The following is an 11,480-nucleotide window of genomic DNA, read 5'->3' on the forward strand; positions in this document are numbered from 1 at the left end:
ATGTGTCATAAGTCTTTGAAATGAACTTAATTCTCATCCTATTTATTTACACAATTTTTTTAAAGAAGAAAAAGTCACATTTGTTTTGCTTAGTTGCACACGAAGATACATGTCTATATATAGAGAGAGAAAGAGGAGTTATGTTTACTTGCATACTTTTTTCCTCCTTTTATATTATAGTATGAAAATCAAGGGGGAAATTAAGAAATCAATTTAATTTTGAAGGATGTGATTACAATAAGATCATAACCAATCAAAAATATTCATGAATGAACTACTGGTAACTATCATAGTATTATTATTTAAAAGAAACCTACATTCCAATAAGAACGCTTAGTAACATAACCATTTAAGTTATCTGATAAAAGTAATTTTCATTCCTACTTCCCTATACCTTGAATTTCACTCTTAGTATTGCCCACTGCTACTCCCTAGACCTCAAAGCATTTAATGCATCTGGAAATGCAATTTGTGTCTTCTTCTACAGCACGCAAGTTATCACCGTTTAGTTTGTACTGCCACGAGCAATGATCTTCAGAATTACGGTATTGCGTTGCATATTCCACCCCACCCAGCTTTAGAACCAGATTCTGAAAATTAAAAAAATATTTACATAATTTTCCCCCTTTTAATGCATTCAGAAAATGAATATCCCAAGATTTTAAAATGGATTTATCAACATAATGTTTGTTTTCGTCATACTAACAAAGGCAAACTTTTGCCCACTTAAGGCCCCGTTGAATCTTTCTCTTCTAACTGTTGAATATTATGTCAGCCTAATATAAACAATGATCTATGATAGTGAAAGCAAATACCAACTGCCATTCACTGTGCAATTTTGCCATATCAGCTGAATGTTCACCCTAGCAAGCATCGTACCACAACCTTCTCACAACAATTATTTATGTATGATCTGAGGCCTAAGGATTTGAAAGAACAACAATGAGAATGACAGAAGTTCAAATTATAAAGAAGAAATGAGATAACTTATTAGATGTTGCAATTATGTGTATTCTTATTGAAATAGAGGTTTCTTTTAAATAAATAATATTGTGATAGTAGTAGTTTATCCATGATTACTTTTCATTTGTTATACTCCTACTGTGACTGTGTCCTTTGGAAATTAAATTATTCGTTTAATTTTTCCCTCTTAATTTTCGGAAGATAAAATTAGTAAAAATAAGTGGGAATATGGCATCAAGAGCATTAGATATCCCCATTTTCTTGAAGCTGTTCACTATTATTGTTTCATCAATGATAGGCCATGCACCCAAAATCCACTAGCAAATCAGTTAGTAAGATGAAAATGACCACTATGCGGACAAAACATTTAGGGTAACTTGTTTTGTGAGCGCCTTAAGGAAGACAAACATTACCTAAATCATTAAAACATATTCAGAATCCTGTGCTAAAAGAAAGCTAGGGGGAAAATGTTGTCCGAGTCCCAGTGATTCCGTTGGACAAATATGTAATATTGTTTTAGAAATATAATATTTTTATAATAAATATAATATTTTTCGAATGCTAAAACAGTTCGAGAAATTTATTCAAGTTCTGAATTCTGAATATAAGTATACTGTATATTATATTTAATAACTATATTGGCTTCATTTATGAAAATATTTGAATATTGGCTGTTTTTGTACAATGAACCTTCTCTAAGCTAGCTATACGTGATTCCTGAAAATTTTGATCTTTAAATGATAGTGGGCATCCTAGAGAAGTTATGTTTACTAATTAGTTATTTTATGAGGAATGCTGGTTAAATTTAAAAAGTGATTGACTGAGATAGCTTGTCGTAATGAGACGGTTCACTGTAATCCAATTTTTTAAAGAATTTAAGCTGTTCTTAATTAATTAAGATATTATAAAGAAATATGATTAAAAGTGTTATATAAGCACATGTTTAAAACATCTATTAAAATAATTTTTATAAGCTTTTTAAGAGCATGATTATGATTTTAAAAGAAATGTTTTTTTCTTTATTTAGGAGACATGGTTTACAAAGAGAGGAAAAACCATTCATTTTTTCCAAGCAGTCGAAACGAATTTTTATGAAATGTTTATTAAATTATAATATGTTATTTTTTAATTAATTCTTTTTTTCAGGTTTTATGTAAAGTTTATGAATTAAGTAATAAATTATTTTTACTTCTGTATTTTAATTAGCATATTATTTGCTTCATAGTGTTTCACAATAAAATTATAAATTCAATAAACTTCTTAATTAACATGCTGTAATATAGAGAGAGCATAAAGTTTGTTTTCTATTGTCACATGTTTATTTCACAATTTTGTATGCGAATCTCGAAATTTATAATAACTAGGAATACTTTTTTAGTATCACTTTCGAAATGGTAAATATTAAGCTTAGATTTATTACATATTATGTTTGTAAAAAATTATAGGTAAAATTAAAATGCATTAAATTTTAAGCTAAACTGAAGTATTAATTTTAGAAGTAAATTTCTTAAAGGCATAATTGCATTAAGAATTTTAAGGGAAACAAGCTTTAAAAATTAAGGTCAGTTGGCAAAGTTTTATGCTTATTCAAAAAGCATGACATTAGGTTTTTAATGAAAGACTTCTATCTGTTAATTCAAAGGAAATTATTTGAAGGTAAGTAAAAAATTATGCATTATTTCAAACAATAGCAGACTGTTGACAAACACTGAGTGCAGATAAGAATAAAAAGATTAGTTAGATGTTGTAATTCAAGTGTATGAACAAAATTTGAATTCCTTGTAGTAACAAAATGAAGTTCATTGCTATGTTGAATTCTTTAATTTACTGAAAATGTCATTTTTTAGAAGGAGAGAATATATTTTTGAAATATGAAGAACAGCTGTTCTGAGTTCTTAGAAATATTTCACAAAATGTCTTTTACTGTAATAATATGATCATATCAACATGCAACACGTTTACTCATATAAGTTAAATCTAAAGCAACATGTGTCTATTTTAGCTAAAATTACTAAAAAGAAAGTTCTAGAACATATCTTATTAACTGACACTAAAACATGCAAATAAAACATACTATTTTTTTCAGCTATTTTACAGGGCAAATATAAGGAGTAGCATATCAATTTGAACTTTTAAATTAATCAAAATGAAAGGCCTTTCAATAATATCAGACATAACTTTCTCTTCATAAAACAAAAATACTCTGCAACAGACTAATGTTACTTTTTGAAAAAGAACATTGCTGTTGAAAGCACATCTTTTAAATTAATGTTATTCTGAGGTCAAATTGACTAATTTAAAAAGCCAAACTATTATGCTAATTCAGAAGTCAAACAACAAAAATCAGCGTTATACCTACAAAATTTTCACAGGACTAGTTTCGATGGTTTTACCGAACCATCATCTTCAGCTGCAAAACCGCAAATGAACAAGATAGGAAATAATGATTAGATAAGATAAGAAAGCCTGGACAAGAATAAGCAAGTGGTGCCATCTGTTGGCGAAACCAGAACTAAAACATAATTTCTCTAAAAGCCGAAGGCAAATTTGGATTGGAATTAGGATCGTTAACTAGAACAGAAAGATTTTTATGAATGTGAAATGCCTCTAGAAAATCCAGTTCTCCAATGGAAGATGTTTTTTGAATAATTTTGGCAGCAGAAAAATTGAAAGTGCGATTTTCGGACCAACAATGTTGAGCAACAGAAGACTTCTGTGTTTCCTTTTTTCTAACATATGCCTCATGTTCTTTGACGCGAAATTTTAAGGCTCTCTTAGTTTGGCCAATGTAAATTAAACCACACTGGCAAGGAATCCTATAAATACCCCAGAAATTCATATCCGGAATGGGGTCCTTGAGTATAGAAGTTGGAATTTTATTGATGGGAGAATAAACAACCCGAAAGTTAAATTTCTGCAAAATATGTGCAACTTTATAGCTAATTGATGGAAAGAAGGGAATGACAACAGAATTTTTATAATCTCCTAAAATAAGAGTGTGGCTTTTAGTGTGTTCAGATGAGAATTTTTTAACTGCTTGATTAATAATGTTGGGTGAAAAGCCCCTGTCAATAGCTATTGCTTTTAAATAATTTAGTACTTCATCAAGGGCTAGTTTGGAGGAGCAAACTTGAAGAGCACGGAAAACATAGGAATAAAATGAAGCTAACTTTTGTTTAGTCGGATGACATGATTTAAAGTGTGGTGGAAGGCAAACCGATGAAGGTTTACGGTAAACTGTAGTACTGAAGTTGGATGTGTTACGTGTGACCAGAATGTCGAGAAACGGAAGAGAATTGCAAGTCTCAAGTTCAAAAGTGAACTGAATAGCAGGATCAATAGAATTCATTGTTGAAAGAACTTTATTTAAATCATCTTTATTACCTTTAAACAGGGTAAAAGTATCGTCTACGTAGCGGAACCATGCCGGGAAGTTTAAAGTTTCAAACAATTTTGATTCATAATAATGCATGTAGATATCAGCCAGGATGGGACTGAGGGGGCTTCCCATGGCTAATCCCTCAGTTTGTTTGTAATATTTATTTTGGAAAACAAAATGTGTTTGTTTCAAACAGAGTTGAGTGACAGAAATTAGCTCCTCAATTTCGATGCAAGAGAAATGAAATTCGCGAAGTCTGGTTTCTAGACATCTTAATGCACCCTCCACTGGGACATTGGTGAATAATGATTTTACATCAAAAGAAACCATGAGTAAATTACTAGGAGAAATGTTTTTAACCTTTTTTACAAACTCCATTGAATTTTTTATGGTGTAAATGTTATTGTCTAATAGAGTGGAAAATCTAGAAACTAAATATTTAGCTAAAGGATACGAGGCAGTACCTAAATTTGATACAATAGGGCGGAAAGGAATACCACTTTTATGAATTTTGGGAAGAGCATATAATCTGGCACAATTCGCAACAGATGGGATAAGCGAATGTTTTAAGTTGCTTGAAATGATTTGCGAAGATTTGATCGCAGTCTTTATTTTGGATAAGTCCGAAGGTGAAGGATCTTTAGGGATCGGATTATATGGTCCTTCGTTTAAGAGTTTAGTGACACCATCGATGTAAGTGTTCTTATCCATGACGACTATCTGGCCACCTTTGTCGGCCTTTGAAATGATAATATCCGGGTTAGAATGAATTTCGCGCATTGTAGCTCTTTCTCTCGCAGTTAGATTTGGTTTCAAAGGTTTATTATTGAATTTCACATTATGAGCGATAAGATGCCTAATCATTTCTTTCTGTGAATCTGAAACTTTACTGAACTTGAAAGCTTTTTCGATAGGAGCCAAAATCTTTGGAATCGAGGGTTTACAGGTTTGTGAGAAGTTAAAATTATATTTTAGAATTCTCTCTTGTTCTTCTGAAAGACTAACATTAGAAATATTAACTATTGGCTTGATGTTTACAATGGGAAGATTTTTTGAACCACTTGAACTGGAAGACTGTAAAAGAAGTTTTTCGAATTTAACTGCAAGGGTGTTTTTATGACGGTTAACTGCATTCTCCGTTCTAGACCAAGACTTTTGTTCAAGGGCAGTGAATTTTGGATATGATTTAGCGAGTTCCAGATGAAGCTTATAGAGTTCATGTTCAATTTTGGACAATTCTTGACGTGTATCCCTTATCATGGACCGAAGTAAGGCAAGCTTGCAATTTAACAGAATTCTTGAAACGCGACTCGAAGATTTTTGATTAGATTTGATTTGAATAAAATTGGGGATCAATTTTTTACATTTACATTTAAATAAAAAGTCAAGATGATTCAGGAATTTTTGCCGTTTCAGGCGTAATTTAGTGAAACGATTAACGGATGAAGGCATGAATGCAAAAATCAAACTAAATTAACTGAGCAATAATAAAGTACACACAAAACACAGAAAAATCCCTCACTGAAATGAATAGAAAACAAAACGTTTGTAAGCAAAATGCATGAAATCAGACAAGCAAAGCACAATATCCAAATGTACAAAACATAAACATAACTTGAAAATTGCAAAAATGTACTCACCGAAACTCCTACAATCACAAAATGGCGGCCACACCACGTGCAAAAAAGAAAGCAAAATGTAAGCCTGTTTGGGGCTTCTATAATTAAGACACAATAACACGCCGAATAAATACTAATTCAGAAGTCAAAAAACAAAAATCAGCGTTATACCTACAAAATTTTCACAGGACTAGTTTCGATGGTTTTACCGAACCATCATCTTCAGCTGCAAAACCGCAAATGAACAAGATAGGAAATAATGATTAGATAAGATAAGAAAGCCTGGACAAGAATAAGGAAGTGGTGCCATCTGTTGGCGAAACCAGAACTTAAACATAATTTCTCTAAAAGCCGAAGGCAAATTTGGATTGGAATTAGGATCGTTAACTAGAACAGAAAGATTTTTATGAATGTGAAATGCCTCTAGAAAATCCAGTTCTCCAATGGAAGATGTTTTTTGAATAATTTTGGCAGCAGAAAAATTGAAAGTGCGATTTTCGGACCAACAATGTTGAGCAACAGAAGACTTCTGTGTTTCCTTTTTTCTAACATATGCCTCATGTTCTTTGACGCGAAATTTTAAGGCTCTCTTAGTTTGGCCAATGTAAATTAAACCACACTGGCAAGGAATCCTATAAATACCCCAGGAATTCATATCCGGAATGGGGTCCTTGAGTATAGAAGTTGGAATTTTATTGATGGGAGAATAAACAACCCGAAAGTTAATTTCCAAACTATTATGCTTCACTTGCATATATCTGTATAATGATATACACATGCAGATATTGTTTTATTCAAAACATCTTGATTTCAATATATTTTATTATAATAAGCATCATTTTAGACAAAAAAATCTATTACTTTTATAGACATATCCTTTAGTATTACCTATGAAAAATATATTCTACACACATAATTACTTAATGGGATATTAGAAGGAAATAATCTGAAACCTTTACAGATACAACCATTGGAATTTTACGTAAGAAAAGTATATTCTACTCACATAATAACTTGCTATAATAATACAAGCATATGATTAACCTGTAACGGTAAATCCTATGCATATACCTGTAACAGTTACAGATATATCTGTTGAGATTTTACATGAAAAAAACATGTTCTTTTTACATAATTATTTGCTGTAATATTACACGCAAATAATCTGTAACCATTACAGATATATCGTTTGGGATTTTACATGAGAAAAACATGGTCTTTTTACATAATTATTTGCTGTAATATTACACGCAAATATCTGTAACCATTACAGATATATCGTTTGAGAATTTACATGAGAAAAATATGTTCTACTTACATAACTATATGCTGTGATATTACAAGAAAAAGATCTGTAACCATTACAGGCAAAACTCTTGTAATGTTACAAAGAAAACACTTGTTTCTGTTACTCAGATAACCCATGGCATCCCAGTTTCCATGAGGTTTCTTAGTAACCTTACAGATTGTTTTTTACAGTCTGACATTATTTAAATGGAAAAATTATGAGCTGTAGATCTTCTTTCAACAAGATGGAGAACAGCCTAATTTTGCGAAATATATGCGAGACGAATTAAATCGTCGCTTTCTTGGAAGCTGGATTGGAAGAAACGGATCTATTCCGTATCCAGCAAGAAATCAAGATTTTACCCCACTAGACATTTTCTCCTGCAGATTTGACAAAAATAAGATTATCGGTGGAAGAATTAATAACTCTAATTACCTCAAGGAGAAAATAACACAAGAAACGACAAGAATTACACCAGACATTCTTACAGAATATAGACTAAACTGAATATTGCTATGATGACTGCAGTACTGCTAATGTTGTACACATTGAAACTTATTAATTTTTTTCGAATGAATTAAATAAAAGAAATTTCAGTTCATTTCACATAACACATACTTCATAGAGATGTGATAAAATGACCTCCATTCATTCTCAGTAATGCTATATAAAATTTAGTTAAATTCCAAAAGCAAACCAACTAAATTCACTTTTTATCAATATGATAACGCATAATTCAATTCAGATAGAATTAAATCATAAGCAATTGTATTTATAAATTCCTGTATCAGCATACCAAAGATAACGCTCTACTTACTTGCTAGGTCCGGACGTGCAGTAATCTTTCCACTTCCAGTATTTGCCGAACATTTCAGCGTCGTGGAGAGTAAGGAGATTTTTCAGGTACCTCGTTTCCGGCAACCCCAGGCAAAGTAGCGAGCTGGACAGTAATAAACATCCAAAAACGGTCATCGGCAGGAATGGATATTCTTCTCCCTGCGGGAAAATGAAAATTCCAGAGTATTACATAACTCTATATATTATCAGACATCACGTGATGTTCTAGTCTCAGATAATTCGCTGCGCTGTTAGCGAGCTCGTAAAATTTGTTTTTTCCTTAACTTCACATTATAGTGGATCTATATTATTATCAGCGTTACATTGCGGATTGTATGCTTATTGGAAGCAATTAAAATGTTATCGCTTTCAGCGTTATCACGCAGTTTTTCTATACATACGTAAATGCGTACATTTACGTGATGTAACAAAAAGAAAAATGGAAGATTTTGTACAGAAATATGTAAGGGGTGTTGTTAAATACATCTTTTATTAATTAAATAATGTGCAAATTGCCGAAATGGAAACGAAACAGGACAGATCTATTAGTAAGGCAGAAAAGAAGCTTAGACTGGAGTAAATTTTGAATAAAACTTTATCAGCTTCGAGATATAGGTCCTTTTTGTTTTCTAGAAAAAAGGAATATTTGCAAAGGGGGAGAAGTGAAGACTAAATTTATAGGGAAAATAATGGGTGGATAAAAAAGAAAATGAACATACCGTTACATATCAAGAAGAATATTACTAAAATGTAAAGATATCCATTTTCTTCAGGTTTCATTATAATTTCAATTTCTTCACATTTCATAGTTATTTTCCTCGACAGAAAGCGTTCAGGTTATTTTCTCTTTTATCCACCCGTACTTCTTTCCAGATCAAGGTACTGCTTGACGAGATTCCCAACTTGTCGCTAAGCAAGCTAACGTACTAGAAGCAAGAGTCATTTTCAAAATGGCAGAGCATTATGAATTTCGTAAAAGCGCAATCAATCAAGAAAGCTTAAAAAGCAAGAAACATCAAATGAAACCATCATAAATTAAAACTTACATTTAGGTTTTTGTCTTGAAGAGCAGTCCACGGATTGTATGTGATTTTGATAAACGTTAAGAAGATAGAAAAGGCTTTTTTGGGTTATCTTTATATTCTAAGGAAACACAGATTCGGCAAAATAGGAATCAAAGTAACAATAACAACAACAACAAATCAGCTCAAATTCAGCTTACCGCTTATTCTGGCATTTTCAATGCGTTCATCCAAAAGAATAAAAAAATTACATATTCATTTAAATTCGTTGTGATTAAGATTTATATATTGACACAGGACGCAAAGTCTTGCTTCTCCAAACAGAACCTCAAAAAAGTAGCCGAAAGAATTAAATATTCATTCAAAATTCATTATGAGTGTTTTTTATTAGATAACACAGAAGCATCCGGCTTCTGCAAATGCAACCTTAATAAAAAGAAGCCAAAAAATTAAATATTCATTCAAATTTCGCTGTTATATTTTTATTCAGTGACACAGAACACAAATTCTGGCTTCTTTAAATCAACTTTAATTGAAGGAAGCCAAAATATTAATTTAGTGACACAAGAAATAGATTTTTATTTCGTAAGAAAAACGTACTTTGCATTTACAGTAGTCTTCTGCTAAAGGGTTGTCGTAATAATACAACCTCGAAAATGAATTAAAGTTAAGCACATTTTGCATTTCACTGCCTTTTTGACGGTTTTAACGTAAGGGTTACCCTATTTACCGTCTTTTCTATAAATATGGTTTTGGGTCCTCCCACTTTTGCAAACCCTTTTAACTTCTGTAAACGAGGAACCCATGTCGAATTGCCCTTAAAATCATACAGTTTTACTCAAAATCTATATCAGTTGAAAGTTTCTTTCATTTCTAATAGTTAGTAATAGCTGTGCCAAACTAGTAGTCGAGTGGGTAAGACTGCTGAATACTGAGAAGTTCGATTCCAGGCGAACAGGCTGGTTGCATGGTTTATTTTTATTGTTTTCCACAATGCGTGACGTGAATACGAGCCATTTTCCATTAGAAGTCTTCTAACTGCGACTTTGACACTACCAAAGAACTGACATTCCCTGCAAAAGTCTTTTAGTGTTTAGTCATCCCACTATCTGGTACTAGATAAAACCCTTCAGGAGAAGAGTTAGCAGACCAATTTTCCAAATTCAAAAATATATACAGTTACAATGGATATTACATAAATGAAATATTTTACATTATACCTAATTGCATAGCATAAAAATTCATATTATTTAAGTCCATGATTAAAATCATGATAAATATAATACATTATTTGGTGATATCCATGATAATGATCATACGTAAATCATAATCATGAGTCGTAGAATAGGCTGATACATCTTAGAGCTCTATCTAAGGTTGACATTACATTGGCTTTCCCTTTTATTAACTGAGGCATATTTTACGTACAACACAAAAATTGATCATTTTACTTTCCTTTTAATTTGACACTTCGAATAAGTTTTATCTGCTCACTGTGGTCAATACTGTTTATTCGGCGACCGAAGATGATTGTATTTGCATGATGAAGTATTGCATTTAAACTGCAGCTGAATGCGCAATGGTCTGAATCACCGATCTTTCTACACTAACAGTATTCTGAATTTCCTAGTTCAAATCTTTTAAGATATTTTGGAAATGGCTCGTGATCAATAAAGTACTGTGCTATAAAGCTATTATATGCTTTAAGTTCATAAGGCATTTTCTCCCTCCTTTCCGCGTGCCTTCGTGGTGTAACTGGAAACATGTCCGAGGCGTAATCTCGAGATCCGCAGTTTGAAGCTAGTGATGGTAATGCAGATTTTTCGATTCCCTTGCTTCGAAAAATTCTAAAATGTCTTTAAAGTTCTGCCCGAAATTAAAAGTGGTGGACGATAATTCGTCTCCACCAGGATTTGGCGACTTGTCCCCTCTTCCCCAGTCGCCCTTTAAGAGGGGGATTGCATAAGATAGTTTCTTCCTCAATTCTGCGTGCCTTCGTGGTATAACTGAAAGCACATCATTCAACGCGTAATTGGGAGGTCCGGAGTTTGAATCCTGGCTGGCTAGGATACTGGGTATATTTTCCACCCCTGTTAAAAAAGATCCTAATGACTCAGCAAGTTCACTTTTGGGAAAAATCTATAAGTGTATCTTCCCCTTGATATGTTATTACATCTGAATTGACATTCTTACATCATTTTATTTTTTGTTTTACTCTTTAGTAAAGAAATAGGAAATTTTTCAGGAATTTCCAATAAGTTTACATCATTTGCTGCCAATTTAGACGGCTAATTTGTATTCTTATTTTCTTGTATTCCTATGTGCTCTGGAACCCAGCAAAGTACTGGACGTAATATTGTAACTGTCACCAC

The 11,480-nt window shown here is 32.2% G+C and overlaps 1 protein-coding gene across 1 annotated transcript in view; it reads right to left on the bottom strand.

Annotated features, from left to right (window-relative positions):
- Window positions 1-8,262, bottom strand: part of LOC146994941 (uncharacterized) — a 33,042-nt gene extending 24,780 nt beyond the window's left edge. The window contains exon 1 of the mRNA XM_085826051.1: window positions 8,067-8,262. Within this exon, the coding sequence (XP_085682177.1) occupies window positions 8,067-8,221 (155 nt within the window). The 5' untranslated portion in view covers window positions 8,222-8,262. The remainder of the gene's footprint in view (window positions 1-8,066) is intronic.
- Window positions 8,263-11,480: the final 3,218 nt, after the last annotated feature.

Source organism: Stegodyphus dumicola, chromosome 10, assembly GCF_044657685.1.
Source record: "Stegodyphus dumicola isolate Sdum_Otavi_A_Nest chromosome 10, ASM4465768v1".
Lineage (NCBI taxonomy): Eukaryota > Metazoa > Arthropoda > Arachnida > Araneae > Eresidae > Stegodyphus > Stegodyphus dumicola.